The sequence below is a fragment of the Drosophila ananassae genome, chromosome 3L (genome assembly GCF_017639315.1).
Source record: "Drosophila ananassae strain 14024-0371.13 chromosome 3L, ASM1763931v2, whole genome shotgun sequence".
NCBI lineage: Eukaryota > Metazoa > Arthropoda > Insecta > Diptera > Drosophilidae > Drosophila > Drosophila ananassae.
In genome coordinates this window covers 8,430,883-8,454,932 of record NC_057929.1, presented here as the reverse complement: position 1 = coordinate 8,454,932, position 24,050 = coordinate 8,430,883, and the positions used below count along the sequence as shown (strand labels likewise).

The 24,050-nt window shown below is 44.9% G+C and overlaps 1 protein-coding gene across 1 annotated transcript in view; it reads right to left on the bottom strand.

The window, feature by feature from the left end:
• Window positions 1-22,668, bottom strand: part of LOC6495927 — a 70,119-nt gene extending 47,451 nt beyond the window's left edge. The window contains exons 1-7 of the mRNA XM_032450897.2: window positions 22,236-22,668; window positions 7,618-9,031; window positions 6,875-7,547; window positions 6,697-6,802; window positions 6,228-6,365; window positions 5,033-5,108; window positions 4,844-4,973 (exon numbers count right to left, since the gene is read on the bottom strand). Coding sequence (XP_032306788.1) covers window positions 4,844-4,973; window positions 5,033-5,108; window positions 6,228-6,365; window positions 6,697-6,802; window positions 6,875-7,547; window positions 7,618-8,703 — 2,209 coding nt within the window. The 5' untranslated portion in view covers window positions 8,704-9,031; window positions 22,236-22,668. The remainder of the gene's footprint in view (window positions 1-4,843; window positions 4,974-5,032; window positions 5,109-6,227; window positions 6,366-6,696; window positions 6,803-6,874; window positions 7,548-7,617; window positions 9,032-22,235) is intronic.
• Between the last annotated feature and the right edge of the window lie 1,382 nt (window positions 22,669-24,050).

Here is a 24,050-nt window from a genome sequence, read left to right as displayed (position 1 = left end):
ATTTTTGGGCGCCAACAGGCTGGGAAACTTGCCAAAATCGTTCTGGCCCGTCCTGTGTTTTGCCATTCATTTTTCCTCGCTGACCCAGAGCAGGCCAGGCCAGACCAGGCTAGCAATTAAGTCAAGAGGGCTTTTCGTCTAATAAAAAGCGCATTACTCGAAAATCCTGGAAAAACACTCGTGAGTGCAGCTTCTGGCGGATTAAATCAACTATGCAACAAGAAGGGGTAGGTAAATAGTGGAATTGTAGATCAAATATTGGGCAGATTGCGTAAAAATTTTAAAAAATATAATATATTTAAATTCTAACACTCATCTTTAAAAAAAACCTATACAAGTTGCTAAAGATATACTCCTTTTTAGTGAAAGATTTCTTCATATTTTATGATATTCTTGTCATATAACCTCTCCCCAAATCCCACTAACTATATCCAACTAATATCTATATTTTTTTTCTCTGCACAACCACCAACCTGAACCTTTCGGGAAATCATTAAGGAAATCGCTTTGAAATGATGTGATGACTGCCGACTGCCGACAGTTGACTGAAACAAACACACGCCGAGAGAAAAGCGAGAAAAGCGAGTCGAAATGGAATTGGAATAGATGATGAACTAAGGAGCAGAGGCTGGGGCTGGGGCGGGAAAATGCGAACTTTTCAAAGCATCATTAATCATGAAAAGTTCGGGCGGTCTTAATCCCTGGCCACGGCATAAGCCTTTGTGGGGCTGTCGATATTTGCCTGTGGTTTTTGCGCAAATTGGCCAAAAATGAGAATGACAAAGTTCTGGTCCTGCCACACCCTGGTCCAGTCGCCACTTGCCGAGTCGACTCAACTTCCCTAACCTATTACCCTTGTCCATGGCCATATCTCCGTTGTTGGCTAAGCGAGGGCGGAATTATGGTTTATCATATTTGTTTGGAATGCTTTGCATTTTTTCTCTACTTGCGGTAAGCAAACCAGAAAAGCACACACGCTCGCTTCCCCCACACACAGAGATGACATTTCCTTTGTCTCATGTTCGTCCAAGTTTTATGCGTTCCTCTTGTGCGTTGTTTTTGTTATTTTTTTCCCTTTATATATATGTATATATAATATTTTATATATTTTTTTTTGTTTTGTTTTACTTGGAATACTGTAAATATTTTTAATTCTTTGCCAGCGCCAGAGGGATAGCGGCATTTTCAGCTTTTAAGCTAAAGCTATGAAAATAATTTGGTCCCAGAAATACTTGCGGCCGAGTATGAGTGGGGGCTGGGCTGGGGGATGGAACATGGTCTGTCCATGGACTAGGTCCTTTGCCTGGGTCCTGGAACTGAGCTGAAGCGTAAACCTGAGCCTGGGCCTGGGCCTGGGCCTGGGCCGGGGCTTGGGCAATTGGAATGCCTTTTGTGGCTCGCTGTAACGTGGCCGTGTTGATTAAGCCAAAGTCAAAAGAAAACGCGTTCTGGCCAACGGGGCGCATTGTTGATGCTGCGTTGTTTGGTGGTTGGTGCGGAAGAATGGAGAATGATTCTTGCTGTATTCCCGGTGACATGGTGGCTGCCACAAAGTGCCGCTGCAAGTGGATAATAACTGACGGCAACTATGCGCATTTGTTTTATGCCGCAAAGTAATGAAACAACAACAAGAGCATCCACGCGGATCCACAGAGCCCCCAAAAACTGACAACACACCCGCTACTGCCCCCGAGCGGTACAACAGCAACTTGCAACGCGGCAAAGGAGAGAACCAGCAGCAGCAGCAACAACATAGCCCCGGACATAATACTGGAAACAATGCTTTATATCTAAGTGGATTATTATTATTTATACAAATTCTCAAGAAATCAGAATAAAGCTCTTTTTTTCCGGGAGACCTTTAATGTTTAAATTTCTTACAAAATGCCAAGTTTTTTTTATGTAAAAACAGTATAGTACTAAGTTTGTTTTAATTCCTCCTTAAATAGCAACCAATTTTATAATTTGTTTATTTTTTCAAGTGCCTCAAAAGTAAGAGAGCAACAAAATACCAGCAGCAGAGCAACAAACTGGTGACTCTTCCGAGGAACCGAGGAAATTGTGTGCATAGTGGAAAAACTTTTTGGCCGGGTCGAAGTCAAGAGCGCCTTCGACGTCATACCCAGCTGCAAGATGGCCGGGAAATGGCCGGGTGGACGATGAGGACTGTGCGGAGGAGAGAGATAATTTTCTTTTGGCCTGTTTCGAGTGCCACAAGACAAAGACAAACACCAGGTCCCCGCCACACCAGCAACTCCACCAGCGATGCAGGACGCGTTTGCGGAGCTGCTTTGTCATGGCCGCTGATTTGGTTTAAGAAATGCATAGCTGCATTCCACATTTTCTGCTCGGCACTCGCTGTGAATGCACCAGCAGGGATGATGCAAAGGAAATTGTAACGCAGGCGGTGTGGGAGGACGAAAGGAGGCAGCCAGGAACAGGAAACACCCGCCTGTCCGCCATTTTGGCCATGGAAAAGCGCTCGTGCATGCCGCAGTTAGCGCCATCTAATGGACGGTGGGTAAAACGTTTGCAACCAGATCCTTTTGGCTTTTATCCTTGCGATATATATTTGTGGCAAGTTGATACCAAGAAATGGAATACCTGCTTACGTTATCTGAGCTATGGCTGCACTTTCATGGACAAGGTCGTGGTTTCAGATTTTCTTTATTAAAGTTTCCATTTTCACCTTCATATCGGTATAAAGAATTTGCTTTGGAATCTTGGTGATGCCAAATGCAGTAACCAGGAAACCAGAGTCTTTAAATGAAAGTAAATATTTTGACAAAATGCTTATTTCTGTATGATAGTAGTTCTGGGAAAATGGAAATGATTCTTGAGAATAATTATAAGGAAATTCTGAGGCGTTTAGAAAGGATTTGTTAAGAAAGAACTGTGATTTATTTAGTCACATAAGTATCCTTCATTCACGAGGCTCTTGTTTTTAAAGATTATTTATAATACAGTGCACCTACACTTATGCTTAAGAAACCAGAAACATACTTACATAAATGTCAAATTTATCATAAATAACTTAAAGAAAAGTTATAGACTTCCATGGCCAAAATATTTTCCCTTAAGTTGGCCCAAAAGTTGTTTATAGAAAAACTTAAGCAATCAATCATATATATTAGTCTGGACATTATATATATTCATGTGCTCCATCATTAAGGAATTTCCGTGAGTCCTTTTAGCCGACTAGGTTCCCTTTCCGGACTTATGATTATCCAGGCCCACTGTACCTAAACCGAGCCAACACACAAATTAGTTTTAACCAGGCCCTGTCACGCTGCGGTGAGTCTGAGCCCCATTGTGATGCCAGCAGCGTGGCTGGTGCCGATTAAGTGCGTCGCCTTGGAAAAGGCGCTTGAGGTGGGGACCCGGAATATTACGTATATATGTATATAAACTACGACTAGAAATGGTAAATTCAAAGGCGAAACTAGAACCAGGAGCCGGGCATGAGAGAGACCCAGCTGCTTGTTGACATCCCAGTGCCTTTCAGTTGAGATGCTAAAACAAAGAGCTGCGGAGGAGTTGGGGCGTTGCATTATGTGGTGGGGCCTGGCATTGGGTTGGCGCTGAAAGACTCCTTCTAATCAACATCTAATTATTTCTCGACTCTACTCTAATGAAGGTGAGCCAAGGCATGCATGATTGATGATTGATAATTACGAAGGGGGTGTGTGTGTGGATGGGATGATGAGTGGGCTGGGGGCGAGTGTCGTGGCCCATCAAAATCAACACAACACAAATCAAGCAGCTTGCAAATCTATGCCAAAAACACACACACCTCCTAGTCAGCACACACACACAAACACAATCAATGTTGGGTGGACTGTTTGCGTTTGTGTTTGTGTACGAGATGCAACATGTGATACACTGTCCTAGTTCCGCGTCCGTTACTGCGTTGTTATGCAACACAATGGCACACATAAACGCAGGCGTAAGCAGCAAAGGATGGAGTGTCCTGTGGGGGGCAGGAGGTAGGGCATTGAGTTTGAGTGAAAACCGGAAAGCTTCCAGTTCTGAAACATCCCCAAAAAGCTGTCTCAAAAATGTCCCCCACAAAAAACCAACTCAAAAGCTTAGTAATATTTCCCAAAAACTTAAAGATGTGTCCTGGAAAAGGCTAATATAACACAAGCTTACAGGATATTAAAGCTTTGGGAAAGCTCTCCATAACACTACAGAAAAGCTTTCGGCCAACACAGGACAGTCTCCAAAAACGTGGGATGTCCAAAGAACTTTTAAAAAACACATCCATAACATAAACTCGGTTCGGTTAACTCTGCAAACTGACTTAACTATAATTAAATACATATATTATAAAAAAAAACTCAACTAGCATTTGTATTTTTTTTTGCAGAACTACACCAAGTTTAAACATTGTTTTTGTGCTTGTACTTACATTTCTTTAGGTCTTCTAAAGTTGAAATATAACGAAACAAAACACAATACACATGGCATTAGATATGTGATCGTCATCTTTATCTATTGGGTCTTATTATGGAATATTGCAATGCTGATTACTGGATATTACTAATTATGTACAATGTCTATATCAAATACATGTGTGCCTACAGAGTATGGCGTATTTACAATGTTTTTTCTCACAACTGCAACGATTCAAGGATAATAACGAGGCGCACTTTGTATAAGACCTAATAACTTGTTCCATTAGAGAGTTACGCTTAAAAGCTAAAACTGAGATGGGAATTTTGGGGGACTGCAATGCAAGCAGGGTACACAAGATACTGTAATTTAGCTGGGTAGAAGCATTTTTGGATACAAAACACTTAATGATTCGCTCTGTTTAGAATTCTTCTTCTTAAGGACTTACCCATATCGTCGATGATCGGAGCCATACGGAGAGTAACTCCAATCAACATGAGGCACATGAGCAACAGCAGGCAGGCGGTGGCAATTATTGTCCAGCGTGCACGCTGTGACAGATCGTGAGGATCGATCACCTAGTGGATTATAGACCAATTAGCTAGGATTGCTAACAATATTTTTAGGAAGTACTCACCTTAACAACCTCTGTGTCCAAGTCCTGTACTAGAATTTTGGGTTTTTTGTGCCGATGTCGTTTTTTGTGGCGATGGCTGTCAAATATAAAAATAAATAATATATTTTAATGATATAGTGACTTATAAACTCTTATTAATTTAGGTTTTAAATACAAATACTAAATACTAGTATCGAATTCATAACTAAAACCTTTTTGGAAAGGAAATTGCTTTAGTTTTGGCAACTGTTCATAGCTCCAAATGCCATTTAACGATTATTTCTGGCAGAAATTTTGCACATTAATCTGTTCAGGTTAGGGATTCGCTCCCCGCCCCGCCCGCCCTCTGCTGCTTGCCACATATGCCAGCTCATACCTGCAACAGAAGCTTAAACATATTTGCTCTATTTCCGTTTGGGTTTTGCAAAACTTCCGCATTACAAAGCTGCCGCAATTTCCCCTGCAGCCGCTACCTACTCCACTGCCTACATCCTTGCAACAACAACATGGCTCAATTTTTGCAACGGAAGTTGCTTCAGGCAATGGTAGGGACGCAAAAAAAAAAAAAAAACAGAAAAAAAGAGCAACGGCAGTAGAAACAACATCAGACATCGGGCTGCTGACATTCAATGCCATTGTACTGTACACAGTCCGCCCACCCGAACCATCTCCTATTTCCGCCTCGTCCTGCCACCTGCCTCCTGCCTGCCACAGCCTGCCACCTGCCACCAGACCCAACGTGAATCGCACAAAGCTTGTCAATCAATTTTTGTCTGCTCAACGTCACCATCCTCCCGCCAGCTTCGCCGGACGGGGAAAATTGGAACGGTGGCGGCAAGGACCAGCGCATTAGGACATATTGGGCAACGGCAATGGCAAACGCAAACGCAATCGCAAATCGGCAACACACCGCCAATCGGCAGGACATTTATTAGTGCAGCCCAAGGACACGGTGGGCTTTTGTTCAGCCCCTGCACCTATTCGAACTGTCCAAAATGTCCAGCCTGTCCGGAACCGAGCCACCATTCATCCATCAGTAGGGCCCGCCATCTTACCCCCAAAATACGCTATTATTTATGTTGCCTCCGATCATTTCTCAACTCAAGCCGATTTGGCCAAGGCCACTATGTCTTGCTGCCTGAAAGGATTTAAAGGATATCCACAAGGAGGCGGAACAGCAGGAGCACAGGAGGGGTTAGCCATTAAAGGCACTCACCGATGCTTTCGGCGATGCCGCTGATGACCACTGGGGACCATCTGCTCAAGGTCGTCGATTTTATCGGCATCTGTGTCCAGGTCCATGTCCATGTCCAGCTGCAGGTCGCAGGGCGAGTCCTCGCCGTAAGGGCATTGTCTGCAAAAGGATAATAAATTACATTAGCAGGCAGTAATGTCTTTTGATGTGATTTTGATACGTTAACTAGAAACGATTGATTTTCTTTTGATTTGTTTTTGAGAAGTAAGAGAGAAAGGACATAGTAACTTGCAACGTTGAAGTCAAAGGATAGTTACTGATAAAGGACAATTGGGGGAACTTAAGCGTCCTATTTGTGTCCTCTATACTTTAATGAGAAACCCATATCTTATTTAAAAAGACGAAAGAATAAACCACTCTAGCCTTCTTTCTCGTCCTTCCTCTCTCTCTCTACTTATAGCCCCTCTCTTTCCTTTCCGGCAGGACTTACATGGGCTGCTGAGTATCCGGATTGATGCCAAGCACGTGCACATAATGCTGGAGACCGCTGGGCGAGGGATAGACCAAGGCGGGATCCGAGCAGCGATGATGTCTCTCTGATGGAAAAAATAACAAATGGGATAAGTAAGCCGAATAATTGGAGAGTCCTCGAGAGAGAGTGGACTTACTGTACTTCCGCTTCCGGCGACGGTACTCATCGTCGCTCCCAGTACTCTGGGCCGTTGTTGTTGCCGCCGAGGAGGGCAGTGTCGGCCTGAAAGGCTCACCGGTCCGCTCCTTGGGCTTGGCTGCACTGCAGCAGCCCGTGGTGGCCGCCACACTGGACCCCGTCGACGTGGAGGTCATGCGGTGCAGCTTCTCGGCCACCAGAGACCTGGCTCCGCGCTCTGGCCGCTCTGCTCCCTCTATGGGTATCACTACGGTATGGGGATCCACTGGGACTTGGGGTCGCACTGCTAGCAGCCCCGTGCTTCTCGATTTGCGTCTCTCCTGGTCCCTTATCCCCGGGCCGGGGGGCGTATTCGCGTAGCTGGGCGGGGCATGCAACGATTGCGAGTCGCTTTGGGCCAGAACCGTGCTCACCGTCACATTGGCGCTATCCTCCGAGGTGTTTTGGCGGGAGAAGTAGCGCGAGTACGCCTCCGCTCCTGCCACACCGACTCCGCCTCCTGCCCCCGAATCTGCTCCACTATCCGTATAGGATATCTGTTTGGGCAGCAGGCGCCTTCGCTGAGGAAGGGGCGCCGGCAGGGTTTCGATGTCCAATGCCACATGGGGCAGCTGCTGCACTGGCGGCTGCGGTTTGGAGGCCAGGCTGGAGGGAACATTGATGTGCATGCGCTGAGGATTAAATGAAGGAGAAGGATTAGCGTTTATTGGTTAGATAAGGACTATTAGCAATAATACTTACTGCCTGTTGTGGCGACTGCAGCGGAAATGATCGCACCACATGCCGGGGAAAGATTGGGCTGCACTGGGCACTAATCGACTTGGCCTCCAGGATGCGAAGTCGCTTGGCCAGTCGGGCTCGTTCCCGCGCCTCTGCGTCCAGTCCGGAAACTGCCATAATCTCCGCCCCGCCGAAGCTGACGGTGCACCGGGAGCTGCTGTAGGAGAGGCTCTCCAGGCTGCCACGCATCGAGGCCGTCAGACTGTCGTCCGCCAAGGTGGAGCTGTGCAGCACTCCGCCTCCGCCGCCCGTGGCAGTGGCTGTGGCAGTCGTCGAGGTATTGTCGTATCCGGAGGCCGGGGGCAGTAGTTCCGACTCGCCGTTAATCGTTGTGGAATGTTTGGCCAGGTGCTGGCTCTTCGACCGGATCTCCGTCTCCTCGGAGCTAGTGGATCGTCGCGTTGCGTCGTTATCTCCCTCCCGGTCCCGGGCTGGTGTGTGGGTCTGGGCCCTGACCAAAAGGCTGTGGCTGTGTCTGTGCTGCCGTGCAATGCCAGGGCCCGAAGAATTGCTCAAAGTGCTGGCCAGACTATCCTCCAGAGTCTCCGGCCTCGGCTTGGGTTGGGCTCTAGGTACACTAGCCACCGAACCCGAAGCCACTTCAATGTCATCTGCCCTGGTCTTGGGCGTTGCTTTTGTCCGGGCCTTGGACTTGAGGCTACTGCTGCTACTTGTCGCTGGCGGGGATTGCGGCTTGGGGGCTTCTCCGTCTGCAGGCACTGGCAGGGGCGGGGTGTCCTCCCGACTGGAGCAGGAGCGGCGACTGCCAAAGATCTTGCGCGGAAGGAAGATCCGGCCAATGGACTTCCGTTTGCGCCGCTTGGCCCGCTTGTGCTCCTCGTAGTCCCGCTTGAGGGCTTGCATCTTGTGCTCCACCAAGGTGGAGAAGACGGCCTCGTAGGTGAGGGCTCGCTGGAGATCGAGCAGCACATCGTTGGTGGAGACGGCCTTGTCCAGCTTGGTCAGCAGCTGCAGTTCGCCACTCCCCCGACCACTGCCGCTGCCACTGGCACCACTTCCACTCTTGCTATCGTCCGCATCCGCCATGTCGAGTTGAGAGTGTCTTAACGGCCTCCACTGGCTCCGACTCTGACTCCGACTCTGGTGGTTGGTGGTTGTTGCTCCTGTTACTCCTGTTGCTCCGGTTTTTGGCGCCTATTTGCATCACGTTGATCATCGGTTGGATATGGCTCCAGTCCTTGTTCCTATTCCTGTTCCTTCTGCTCCACGTCTCACACGTCATCTGGTTGGTGGTTGCGTCAGTGTCATCGCTGCTCTAGTTGCCTCCTTCTTCTCCAGTCAATTGCCTTTTCAAATAGATTCCCTTTTGTGTGTCACGTTGGCATCAAGTGGCGCTTAGAGGCGACGCCTGCACCTGCAACGACGCCAACAACAACGGCATTAGGATGGCTCTCAAATTCAATTCAATAGACAATCATCGCCCAATCGCCTGCCAATCCCCCACTCCAAGGACGAACAAAAGAAAGAGCAACACATGCAAAAGGTAAAAAGCGTGGGAGGCAGAGTATAGTGCCAAGCATAGTGGAGACAGTTTCCCAATAGTTTTGCTCACTTTTCTGGCTCGGATTCGCGTCTGCCTCCATTATGCATGAGTGTAGCAGATTTCAACTTGTTGCACGCACACCCCCACACGAACGCCCCCACAAACGCACACACACACACATGCAAACCAGAACACCTCCCACCGTGTGTGAAGGTGGAATAGCATTCATGCCATATAAGCGCCAGTCAATGTCGAGTGGTCAGTGATGGCCCACAGCTCTTGGCTTTTTTCAGGCCATAGTTTCAGGAAATTAAAAATAAAACAAAAAAACAGATGCCTTTCTCTGCGATTCTCATGTATCTAAACTAACTAGTAAGCCAGCTTGATTATTTTCTTTATTATTTGTTTATCTATTTTACTTTTTATTCAGAGAACTGCTTCTTTATCCTTTAAAACCCAAAGCTAAACCACCATCTCTGAGCCACATTGGGCAATGATATGTGAGTGGGAGTTACAGTTAAAGCCAAGCCAAGTCCTCAGCCAAGCTATGAGTGTATTCTGGCTATATGTATGTGTATATGCGAGTGCTCTATTCTGGGCCCATAGGCCCGTGGGAAAATGCCAGCGACAGGACTCCCTCATGGCCAACGTTGCGCTTTTTTTGCGGCCCTTCATTCCGTATGTATATGTATGCATATACACCGAATAAAAAGGTACAATGGAAATGGATATTGTTTTCATTTCCGCAGTGCATAGTCGCTGCTTGTCGCCACTGCCGCTGTCGCTGCCACTACGGAGAAATCGCAATCGTAGTTGCATGTTCAGGACGAGTATGTAATGTCGTCGCCAGCTGCGATGCAAATGGCGTACAAAGGGGTCGGTCGCAGCGCCATCTAAAAAATGATTAAATGCAAAATAGTTGAATACATAACAATGGCCGTAAAACAAGACGACATGAAAGAGGCGGAGTCTGGAAGCCCTGATTTCTGATTTCTTGCACATGTGTGTGGCATACTTTTAGGGGCCATGCCGTGTGGCAATAGCTAATTAAATAATAGAAAAAGTTCTAGCCAGTAGTTTGCATAAATTTCAGTTAGCTGGATAATATATGTATTTGGCCAGGACTAGCCCACTAACCAAACACTGGAAATAAAAATTTACTAAAAAAGGATGTCTATTCTATTCCTATCCTTTCACCTTCTTTATTTCATCGGTTAAGCTTTAAAGTCCTGTTAGTGCAACACCTTGCATCCTGTAAGCCTCAAATAACATCACACAAGGAAGTTTGTGCAACAATTTAAAACAGGATTTCTGCCAAATATCCTGTAAGATAAAGTTTAATGGCAATCGAGTGGCACACACCACACCCATACACACACGCCTATTCATCCTTGATCCTGTTGAACTTGCCTGAAAATTGTCTGGAGTACAATTGCTGACCAGAGAGCAAAAGATTCATTGAATCCCAGTGCTCCTGGAAAAGGAATAACAATTTCTGTGAGTGCACAGCCTAAGCGTCTTATCTCTGGTCCAAACACAATATCCAACCAGCCGAGCGTGCAAACAATCTAGGCAAATGAAAGAGTGAGAGAGAAAGGCACACACACACACACACACACATACAAACACACACACACACTCATATACAAACATAAAAAGACACACACGCATAAATCCAAACAAAGACCACATGCCTTACAACCAGGGCCACTGTCGCTGCCACTGATACTCCTCCTCCTACGTCGCCGTCTCAGGCGGTCCAAAAATAAATCATTCGAGGACATAAAGCGAAGCCAGGCAAAAATTATAACTGTTGCTGCCACTGCCGCAAAAGTAAATAACAGTTAACAGCTGCAACATCTGTTGTTGGTCGCTGCCAGCCGCAGCCGCAGCCGCAGCCGAGGCAGCACAGCCAGCATCAGCGAATGCTCAACAGTTGGAGAGAAAGTGGAAAACAGGAGAGAGTAGTAGTCGCCCACTCGTTCTCTCGGCTTTCTCTCCCACTGCTCTGCGCAGCGCTGGAAACTCTGTTAGATAACTGTTAACCGCCGCGTTATCCTTGCTGTTAGCTAGTCCTGCTTGTTGCTTACTTCGCATGTAGTGGAATGTTTGCTACGGAATGGTCGCTGTGTGCGTGTGTTTATGAAGGCACATCGCACAACTTTTTAGCAACCAAGTAGTTGACAGTTTTTTTTCCATTAAATTTGTGGAATTGTCGTTGGTGGCTACTAGCTAGATGGCCTGGCCAACTTTCAGGGCTGCCGAGTTGCCAGAGTTTGGACAGTTTTGGTGTCAATGACAAGCTCGACAAATGCTTAATTGGCGACACACTGTGTGCCTGCCTGCCTAGCACTTTGGGCTAAATGGGTATATTTAATGGATCCATGCGAGAAACCAAGTCCCCAGAGAAAGTTTCGAGTTTATTTAGGACCAGAAATATCTAGGAATTTTTGCTGAAATTTGAATTCTATAAGCTATGGATTTCCCTTCTTGATTTTTGATATTTTTTTTGCAAAATGTTTCTTTATTATTTAAATGTGACAATTTATTTGTAAATAAAGCTTTATCGACCATGTTGAATATAAATTCGGAAAAATCCACACAGACCACACGCCAATAAAAAGACATGCCAAGCCAGCGGAAATAAATCCAAATGTCGCACATGTCCATGACGTATACGTGATAATCAAGGGCGCATAACGTATACGCCACGTTGGCCAGCACCCAGCCACGGATGCTCCAAATACACAAATAGCCCTCCCCACGATTCCCGCCAGCCCCATTCTCGGTAGCCAGCACATAAATATGTAATTGTTAATAATTTCGCAGTACAATTACCCGGTCTCAAATCAAGAATGGAATAGCAAATGCAAATGGACAAAGTTGCAGCCGGAGGGGAGACAGGACGAGAGATACGGAAACCGGAGCAGGTGAATGCTTAAATTTAATCAACTTTTGGCTGCCTCTGATACTCCAGGTCCTGTTGCTCCTTCTGCTCCCACTACTACGCTTGGTCCTGCCGTGAAACCAAAGGCCCTGCCGATGCCAATGCCGATGCTCTCGGATGGGAGTGCTCAATTATTGACGCCCCTTTTCGCCGTTGAAGCTGTTGTCCTTCGCACATTTTTCGGTTTATTCGATGCAGAATTCCGCCATCCTGCTCCGCCCCTAAAAAAAAAACAAAAACCGAGCCAACAAAATGCTGGCTGGCGAATAAAACATGCACATGGCTTAAAACACATGACATCGGGAACGAGAGAAGTCCACCAAAAAACCAAACCGAAAAAAAATAAAACAGGATAAGCGAAAGAAGCAGAAGCAGTGTATTCCTTTCTCCCTTTTACTTTCGTCAGTGGTCTCGGCTTTTGTCTCATTTTTTCCCCGGCACGACCTTTGAAATTAGAGTTCTGAGATGTGTACGTAAAGTTGGTATATCCGTGTGCGAGAGTACAAGAACAACACACATTCAAATGAGTCCTTGGCCGCAACGAGCTGCAGCAAAAAAGCACCGCCCTGTGCCCCTCAAGTGCTGATGTCGTTGCTGCATGCGGCATGGGGCATGCGGCAGGATGGCAGCCCATGGCCCAGCAGCCATCAGCGTGTCAGATAATTAGTGAAAACTGTCTGTGAAGAAACCGTCTGTCTGTCGCCAGGTCCAAGGGTCCGACATCAGCATGCACATCCACAAGCGTGACTATAACCATGTCCATGTCCATGTCGACGGCCCTGGCAATGGCAACATAGAAAAGGACGAAAAGGAACCGAACTGAGAGCCAGGGCAAGAGCAAGAGCTATGTAAACCGAAACATGCCACCATGGGCGACGTGTATCTGGTGTTTTGTAAACTTGCCAACAGACAGAAGAAATCTCTGAATAACCTTTCAAGTGTATTGGTTTATTTTGTATAGTGAGCGGAGCCTTGGAAGCGCCATCAGTGGCATTCTGTCGTTTGCCGGAGCTCTAATGAAGATGGATGAAGGCTCTGGGCTCTAAAGTACATTCTACATTGGACAATTTTTTATAAAAATTTACTTTTATTTAAGTTTAAACTGGTGTTGATTAAGAAAGATGGAAGATAATTGCACTGCCTTCTAAGGTAACTTTCAGTAAGCTACTAAGAATAAAATCTCTTCCTATATCAACTATTTAGATCCCCCCTTCTAGAATAAATTTAATTTCATATTCGCATGTTTGTCAAACTTTATCCACGAGAGTCTGGTACATTCTTAAAATATCTTCGTCACTCCGGGAACAAACAAACTAATTAAAATGCATGGAGCTAAGTAATTGGAAGCACTTTCAGCCCGCCTTGATCCCATGGTGTTGCCTTGCCTTTGGCTCATGCGAAGCGCCTGAAATGCAGGTTGACAGTTTTATGACACACACTGACTCTTCTTGCCCCACATGCCACACACGTATGCACGGGTGGCAGGATGAATGGATGGGGCTGGAGGAAGGGGTCTTGTGATACAAGAGAACTGTGACAACTGCGAACATCGTCGCCACCAATTGGAAAGCTCAAGTTCAGATGGTCCCAACAGTGCGGATCTCGGATCACAGTAATGTCCTGACCCGACCTTGAACCCACGGGTCGAATGAGTAATTATTTTTCCGCCTGGGGAATACAGGCCTATTTGGAATGCGTTGCGTGTTGTTTGTTTATCGCAGACGGGCCGCTTGTATTTATAGACCTTTCAGAAATCCATCAGCCATCAACTGGACTGTGATTTCTTCCCTTTCTCATGGCATCTCCGCCAGAACCAGGCGAATACCAGAGGCAGGCCTCTCGATCGCCCCAGTCCCGGCCACAGCCCACGCTCTTGCACAAATCAAACTATCAAATAGATGATTTTTTCTTTTCGGTTTCGGGGTTGATATAAACATGCGATTCGGACTAAATATTTACACGTCGTTTGCTGTTTTCATTTTGGTGTTTGTTTGCCGCCTCGCCCCTTCTAGCCTGCCTCGATTTTTCTTTGTATTCCGTTCCGCTCGCCTCCGTCCGGTTCCAGTTCGATTGCTTTCGACATTGTGCGTTTGGCATTTTTATGAATGGCCATCGGCTACGGGCTCCGGCTTCTCGGGGCAGCAAATTCCATTGTCTAGCCCAGAGAGCAGCGAATCGAAAGCAATTAAATGTACCTTTAACTTTTCCGGTTAATTTTTCTGTTTAATTTACCCGCCGCCGTCGTCGTCGTACAAGATGTTGTTCGACAGCAGCAGCAAGAATCAGATCAGAGAGAGAGGAAATGGGCCAATATTGCGTATACGCATGGAAGGCCATATAATTGGCAGCTCGGTCGCAGGTCCATTTCGCCCTTGTCCGGTCCGGTCCGGCTGTCCCAGGGTGCTGTCCGGCAAGAAAGGTCAGCGCGGCTGGGGGGAAAAGGGAAAATAATGAAACTCGCATTCCATTAATTTTCACTGAAAGTCATGAGTGCCTTCGATTGGCGATGCCCTTTACGGTTGCCTGGCTCCAGTGGCTATGGGAGAAAGTTGGTTAGAAAGTCGGGTCAACTTTTGTAGAAGTAGGGAAAAGGACTTCCATGGGCTTAATTAGATTTTTATTCTATTATTTTTCTATAAATGCAAGCCGTTCTTACCCACATTTGATAGCCACCTAACAAAGCAAATGTTTCTTGTATAATATATAGTACTGTTCAAAGTTCAACCGAAAAGGTTACTGCTAAGCTCCAAGCAATAAGGACTAATATTTTATTCATAAGACTAGACCCATTATCTCATACCAAACAAAAGCTAGCAATAAGGTTAAGCTATTGACCAAAGTACTATGTATAACTAAACTATTGCAACTTGAGTTAAACGTAGAATAATTCCCTGAGCAATTCTGCAACTGATTTATAAAAAAGAAGTGATTTAAAAGTTTCATTTAACATTCGCAGCGAAGGGGAATATCCTGCACAATCATTTTTATTGTCTCTGCAAGAGCAAGTTTCCTTCGGTTCGAGGAAAAACTTTTAGCTGCAATATTTATATTGTTGTTTTAAAATCGGTTGTTGTTGCTGGGAGCTGGTGCTGGTTCGCTGCTTTGGCTGTTATGGTACCATTGGTGTTGGTAATGGCGCCACATTTGTTCACGCTACCAAACCAAACAGGATATAAGACGGCAGGAAGGGGCAGAGTTGCTGCGGTGTTTGGGGTTGCTGTGTGTGTTGTGGCACTCAAATGACAATCGATTTGCGAACGGAAAGAGCGTAAATACAAATCAAATATGCATTACACAATTGGCCTGGCCAGGCCAGGACTGGTAGTTGTGGCCAGACTGCCGATTGTGGAGTGCATGGACCTTGGCCCATGTACCCTGTAAGTGGCATGGCCACCAAAACTTTTCCTTCGTCCCTGCCGCCTCGCCTGCTAATGTCCCGGGGAAAGTTCGCCTTGTTTTTACTTGCCGGGTAATGCTCAAACACTTGTAAATTTAATGGCACGGCTATGAAACAACATTTTTGACTTGCCCCGGGACTCGGGTAAGGAACAAAAATTAGGCAGAAGCTATGGCAGTGCCACTGGCAGTGGCAACATCTGCCATGGAAACTTTCTCACGCATTTTTAGTATTATTTAATTGCGGGCATTTAGCGCTTGCATGTTGTGTGTGTATGTATGCGGGGGTGCTTTCCCTCCGTTAAGCTATTAATTAGAACACACACACAGCCATACAACCACACAAGGGGGGACAGAGACACACAAGCAGCCAGAAGCTGTGCGAAATTTATAGCTTTTTATCGTTGCAACAAGTTTATCGCGTCTTCCTGCTAACGGACGCTCATTACGACCCCGGTCTGGATAAATGGGTGGATGGATAGCTGGCTGGATGGCTGGTTGGATGGCTGCCTGGCTGCCTCGACGGATGGATACGGTGACTTCCCCCTCATCAGCCACCGATATCCGTCTGCTGACTATGCACAAAATACTCAGCAAATCCCGCCCGAGTAAACAACATTTTTTGGGCTGCGAGTTAACGCGCTGCGAATAATTCTAAGGCCACCCGAAAAACCAACAGAATACAGGCCAACAGAATGCCAGACACTAATTGAGTAAACTGCACTGCCGATTATGAATGTAAATTCTATATTGGGTGGTAAGCTATTTTCCCATGATTACATTTAAATTGGCCAAATGAAAAGGACTGAGTTCCTCTTCACAAAGTCAGCACTGGCCAGCAGACTTTTAAATACAATTAAATAAACAGTTTATTGCATTTGCAATCGAATGTCAATCAAGTGTGATGATGAAGTCTATTGGCTATGCCACAATAAAAATTGAATAATAAACATTTATTTATTGCCTCGAATATCGTTCTGGGAAACTTATACCACACCTGATGTATTTTTATTGGCAGTGAGTCGACTATTTCTGGCTGGACTTACTTCGGTTTGTGGCAATCGAGCCGCCTATTGCATATCGATTGGAATATTGGTGGTTCCCCGGCCAATTGGGCCATGGGGCACTCAACCGACGAACTGCCGGCGATGTGGAACCAATGAAAATCCAATTTCAGCGCCTCGCTTTCTCGTCGCACTCACAGCCCGGCCTAAAGTGGCATTTATTAAGGCCAACACCCCATGTTGCAAAGCCGCACACACAACAAAAAAAAGGACGAAACGAAGGCGAGAGCCGTGCCCAAGAATATCATGTGTGAATGCAGCGACCTAAGCAGCATCTGTGTATAGTATTTTTTTTCGCTTTAGCTGTTTATGTGCATCTTGTTGCAAGTCGAAACGGGAGAAAAAGTCAGCACCAGAATCAGCATCAGCATCAGTCGCCCAACAAACCGAGCCATGGGGCGAAACAGCTTATCCTTGAGATATAAACTGACATTTAAGCAACTCGGGCGTATGCATAGCACTCACCCAAGCACAAACACACAGGCACAAAAGGCAAACATCCGCACATGTACCTCCATATATATATATATATGTGTGTGTGTGTGTGTGTGTGTACAAGCAACCTTGCAACACGCGTTGGCACCAAAGGAATCACGCTGCTCCCCTTGCCACGTCCCCTCCCCGTTCCTATACGCTTTTCAGTCAATTGCATTGGGATGCTGGCAAAGGACGAAAGGAAAGTACGAACAAAAAAATAGTATCATCAGAGAGTGCGGGAAATAGAATAGTTTATTTGGCATTTTAATCCTGAATTACGTGCCACAGATTAGCGGAGGCGGCAAATCAACACGACAATCCCCCCGATGATCAGAGGACGCATGGCAAAAAGTTCAAGCAATTAAATTAAATTGCATTTATGCATGTTGCTTTGCCACACACACACACACAGAGACATACAACCTCACAAACACAACCACCACCAGCGACAGGTCGACGGAACACGTGTCGTATGAGCAATTCTTTTGCCTTCGTGTTGGTGTTGTGTGCGTTTTTATTGAAATTAAATTGTTCGTGTTGAATTTCACTGCCACAAATTGTTGGCCTGCATGTGTCGTTTGTGTGTGCGAGTTCCTGCCCGCTTCCCACGTTGCACGTTAGTCAATGTCAGACTCTTCGTCCGCCCCCTGCCTCTCTCTCTCTTCGTGCCACAGCTGTGTCAATTTGTGGTTTGTTGTCTCTGCTTGCTAGCGTACCACGCGGCGTATGAGCAACATTTGTAGGGCACTCGGAGTGCCAGTTGTAGCCGCCACACACAAATATGCATAAGCTGCCAGGCACTTGCACCTTCTTCTCGAAAATTACTTCACAGGTCCGCGCGACGCAACAGTTGCATTTTTTTTTGTGCGAGACTGGTCTTTAGTTCACTTTGTGAATCGGTGATGCTGAGGTTTCACTTTAGCTAGAGTCTGAGAACTGAAAACTGAAAACCACTGGAAATTGGGTCAAGTCAAGGCGAGTCAGCTGCTCGGCTCATTTTAATTTCACCAACGATTTTGGCTTTCAGTTTGAGACAAACCAGAATCCAAATACATCCTAGTTAAGCCAAAGGAGAGAATATTCATTAAGCCGTGCTGGTGAAACTTTAACAATTACTCGAAACTTTTCAGCTGCCACGAATCTTATTTAACTTTTACCCTAAAATTCAATTTTAGAAAAGTTTCGAAAGTTCCAGCCACCTATAACGCGTCTGTATCAGCTGGAGATAGCTGGTTTCATTCGATTATTGTTTGATTTTATTCACCAGCACTGGTGTTGATTTAGTTTAATTGGAATTTACCATGGCATTCAATCCAAAGTAGAATTTAAATGATTTTAATTCCAGCATCTCAATGCTCTGCTCTCGTGGTATTCAGTTCGAATAAATGTTGGCCTTAATTGTGGCTAAAATGTTTTTTTGCTTTTCGTACAAGGGATGGCAAGGGTTTGCTACTTCAAGAGCCTTCCAGCTGCCTTCCTTGTTAATGCTAATTGCATTTTGTCTGCCAACCTGCTCGGAGCAAATAGAATTACAGAAAATAGTTACCAAAGACAAGAGACTGCCAAGGCCAGGCTGCCGCAAAAACCAAATGGCAGCCGCAGAATTGTGAACGCGGTCGTTGGGCTAATTTAATGTGGCGCAATTTCGCTCCTGAATGTTGACTTTTATTTCATATTATACATATAATATATTACTTTTTTCCGCATAGTATTTCAGTCGGATCAATGGCCATGGGATTTATTGCGTCAGTCTAATAATTTCCATTGAATATGCAATGATTTGTTCATGATTTATGGCCCAGCATCCTGCCTAAGGTATTCAAAATAGCTCATCAATTAAGAACACCAAGTGTGTGTGTCGAACAAAATGTGAATGCCGCTTTATTGTTCAAAAATTGGCAGGTCAACAGGGAGAGGACAACGTTACTGGCTCTATCATAAATCATAAAGAAGCATTGCCGCATATTTAATTTGGCCTAAAGGCTTCCCAATTTGGTCAATTAAATTGCAAATTATAATTCGGAAATTTACATAAAAATTAAACAGAATAAAATGAATAAATAAAATATAACCTGGAAGATTATTAATTTTGAACACTTGTTTATTCTGGCTATTGATATTCTCTGGTTATTAATATTTCGATGGGACATGTATTGATGATTTAGGAATCCCTGCGCCTTTGTTCGGGCTTTGGTAAGAAATTTGGGCAGAAAAGAATACGCGTAAGCCGTGTACAGACTTGTATGTATTATTTATCCCGCCAACAGACCCGTATGTTGCCAAATACATGCCTCTTACATACATATGTATATAACAAAAAATAATATATATATGTATATATACTCCTCCCTGGGCAAACATCTGCCGTATTCTCACACAGAGGCCGCTATTTCATATTGAGGCAGTGCTCGGTCAGGCGCAGAAACACACACACCACCTAACATTGTATATGCGCATATAAATATTTCGTATTTTGTTTTTTTTTTCGGATGTTTTTTGTATTTTTTTTTTGGGTGCACAGGAAGCCTATGCACAGATTTGCGAAAGAAACTTTCAAATGAGTTTCCATTGAAACGCCCTAATGCCAAATTAAGGCATGGCCCGCTCCCCATCAGGCTTATATGGCAGAAAATGAGACGTCAGACTGTCACAGGCACACACATCACACACCACATCAGACACATCCACACACTCACTCAGTCAGTCAGCAGGAAAATTTAGTAAAAAAAAATGCCACTGAAGAGAAACGAGAAAACAGCTTATAATGAACGAGCCAAAAGCTTAAGCACCATCCGAAAAAGTTTCAAGTTTTTTTGTCACATTACTCATACGACATGTTGGCTTCCAATCACTTTGCACCAGGCTTTTTTCTGCAGAAACCTAGATAGCTATACCTATCTTCTATACCATATAACCAGGAGATTGATGAACCCAAAGAGCCGAAAGAAAACCGAGTCAAGGCCATTTTATATATTTTTGTTCAAATTGTTCACTTTTTTGGTGTAATCTACACTGGAGCATCTGCAGCTGGGTGTCGCTAAAAGTTTTAATGATGTGTCAGTGTCAGATAGGGATGTATCGTGTTCGAGTGACTTTGAAAGGGTTGTCCAAGAGTCCTTTCCTAACTCACTTAAATTACTTAACTCACTCCCCAATAAGCAAATTAAAAATGCGTGAAATGTAAACGGAAAACGAAAAACGAAAAAAGAAAACTCAAAACGAAGGAAAACCTCAAAGGGAAAAATAAATTGAGTATCTCCCAGCTTCCCTTATTTTATTTGCATTCATCTAATTCCACTTAAGTCGCAATTTTTTTTTCCCCGTATACATATATTTATTTAATCTCTGGCCAGGAAAGGGGACAACCTCGTTCGGTCGAACGGGAATCGATGGGTAAACATAATTCTTAGCCCCAAGCACTGGTAATTTCCTTTTCAGACTCCACCGGAGAGTCACTTTGCCTTTCCGTTGCCGTTTGCGTCTCTCGTATAAACACCTTAATCACATTTCACTTCAAAGACCAACAATTCGGCCGCTGTTTATGCTCCTTGCCGACTTTTGTTTATACGTATGTGGGCCATGGGCCAATGCTACGAGTTCCAGTCCATATGAGCGAATGAGCTGTCCATGAGAAGCACACACATGTGGGTGGGTGGTGTTTTTGTTTATATAGTTTCAGTCTGTTGGCTGACAATTAATTGTCCATTCATTTTAATTAAGCCCCATATTTTGGGTTTTTGGGGCCAAGACAAATGTCCGACAATGCCCGGCTAATTGCGATGAAGGGTTTTCTGCCGAGGCAGCAAAACCAGTTAACAGAACATTCTGTTCCTCTGGTCTGTGCGGTTGCCGAAGATATTTCAATTAGCAAATGACATAGGCATCGATTCTCGGTATTTTGCGACATCAAAATGAACTTAACTCGGTTTGCCTGGATGCCTGGTTGCCAGGATGCCCCGTTTACCCGTGCCACGGCGTGCTTATGATTTATCTGCGGTATACTTCGAGGCGCCTCATAAAGGACTTTGGACGAGGCGCACACAGATACAAATATCTGTCAGGATTCGGATACAGATACTCGTGCTAACGAGGCTAGCTGTGCTGGGCAGCGGCAACAGCTTCAACTTGTTGACGTTGGCTCCCAGCACCATCCACAAGTAGAGCTGGTGGGCGTCGTAAAGGACGAAAAACGAACCAAAAAAAAAAAAAAAGCAAGAAAAAAGGAAACCACCAGGCATAGGGAGCCAGAAAATTGTTGAATGTACATGTACACCGTGTCTGTGTGTGGGCGAATTTTGTATTACTGTAAAGCTTCCTTAAAAGATATCCTTGGAAAAGGACTTGCCTAGGAAATATTTTAACTAATATTTAAATCTATGAAATAGAAAAATCGGAACCATGTGGAGCACCTTCATTATACGAAAATTTCTAATAAAAGTTTAATATTTTTGAAGTTATCCTGTAGTTCTTTCTTCTCACTCGCTCTACATACAGAAACCGTAACTGACTCGGGACGAGAGGCTTTGAGTGTTGGACTAACTGTTTTGCGGCATGCCAGTGCTCCGAAAGTGCGAGGGAGATGGAGAGTGGGGAGCAGTAGGTGGTGAGGTGGGGAGGTGGGAGGAGAAGCGGATGGGACTAAAATACAGGATACGAAACGAGAGGAGCTGAGAAAGAATGAATACCGGAACGAAACAGGCCTGCTGGTCCTGCCGAAAACGTTAAAGAGCAAATAAATGTCTCGCAGCAAACAAACGAAAAAGATGAAGCAGAGCAAATGAGGAAAGTAGAAGGGAGAGGAAGTGAAGAGAAGAAGCAGAAGGAGCCACAGAACTCCACACACACACACACACACAAATACACACAGCTTTACGCAAAACACACACACACTCTCACAGCCTACGTGGATGCTGCTCCAAAAAGTTAAACATGCTTATTACCGTTACATTCGGAGACTACTCCAAGGGAGTTGGAAAGAGATGGTAAGTGAGGTGGCCAAAGAGGGACGGTAAGAGTAAGAGTAAGAGCTTTCCTTTACTGTTTTTATTTTATTTTTTTTTACTGTTTTTACTCCTTGAGCCTCCGTGGCGAATTTTATGTTGCTAATTTTCGTTTCATTCGAAATTTGATTGTTTTTATTTAATTTTCCGCTGGCTTCTTTTTTTTATTGATGTTGTATGGACCCTCTCACCTTGTTGTTGTTGCTGCTGTCCTGCTGTTGCTGTTATTTTTGTCGTTGCTGCTTCTGGTGTTATTTTTTAGCTTAGCACTTTATTTGTGGCACACACATTTTTTGTCGGTTTTTGCTGGCTATTTTGTATAATTTTTTAGTAAACTCACGTTTGTTATTTTTATTTATTTTTTAGCTTGGCAGACTGTTGAATCTTTTATAGCCCCCCCACACAAACACACTGGCATTCAATTCGCACGCACACACACACTCACACACTAGCCACTACCACTAGCACAGTGATGTCTTTTTTTTCACTTTTGAAATTTTTTTTTCGCTTCGAAAACTTCCGCTGACCGACCGGTTGTGTTGTGCCCGGTTCGTACATGCGTTACCGATTGGGAGAGTCGACGTCGACTGAATTACCCTTGGCATCAGTTCTGTTCTCTGCCGCTGCTGCTGCCGCTGCCTCGGTCGCTGCCACAGCCAACGATGGCGTATCTGCTGCCATTAACAGAGCTATGTTACGCCCCCCCGCCCTAATAGGTCAGTGCTAATAACAGAGACACCTGCATCACTGAATTTATCCAATCTGGCTAGTCTTAGCCTGTTATTTATATGCTGTTGCATATTTCAAGCATCTGTTTTCTATCACAACTTTGTTGCCGCTCTACGCATGTGTGTGCGGTCTTTTGTGGATGTGTGTGAGCAGGTGTTGTTTAGTGAGTGGGTGGCGTGTAGTAAAAGTGGGTTGGTGGGGATGACCCACAGTTTACGAGCCATGCTGCTAAGTAGTCTGTAGTTTTTGTGACTGCACGTGGAAAAATGAAATTCTTAAATCCTAACAAAAAAGGGTATATTTTTCAAATTCTTTGGTTGTAATTGAAGTAAAAAGGTGGGCCATATTTTATGACCAGGCTTACTAGGCGGATGAGTAATATTCATATGAAATTTTATATAAAATATGACAAAGGACACGTTTTTCTTTGACCTAAAATAAAAGATACAGAAATTCCTGCTTTTTGGGCAACAACTCATAATCAAGAGCCTTGGTTGCAACCAACAGTGCGTATACGTAATATGTTATAATTAGTTTCTGCAACCAACACTGCGTATACATAATATCTTTTTGCTTTATGGTAAAGGATGCCTAATTTTTCTCCGTGTACAATGTGTTTTGTTTGTGGAGAGCATATTTTATGGTCCTGCTTCCGCTGCCCAAGCGGAAAACTCTTACTTTATGCTAAAGCGTTTCGGTGTGTTATTATAGACAAGCATCCTTGCCCTTCTTCTGTGGTCCTGATTTTACGAGTTTTTTTTTTAAGCACAAAACTATGGGGATATTTTTCATTTAGCCCACAAATACAGGCTGCCACAAAAGAGCACATGTTTCCGAGAAGGAGCCTACCTAAAATGGCCGCCCCGCGCAGCCTCCAAAAAAAACTTTGTTGTGGTGCGTAAAACACACACTTACACACACACGCAGGCAGTCTAAGTTGGCTAATGGCTGGGAGGAGGAGGGAGGAGGCGGTCTGGGCCAAATGTATCCAGGGAATACATTTAAATTTACATAGCACGCCCGCTTGTATTTGTACAATGTGTTTTCTTTGGATAACACGCGCCATTTAATTTGGAATATTACTTATTTTTCCGGATGGGGTAGCCAGAACTTGAGACGGGCCTAAATCGCTTTTGATTCCGATGCCCGACTAGGCACGTTATTAATAAACGCCAATATTCGTGGCACGGAGTAACCTTACGGCAACACCTGCGAGCGCTGTGGGGCTCCAAGTGCGACTGAAATCGAAAGTGATCGGGATGGGGCGGGGGGAAAAC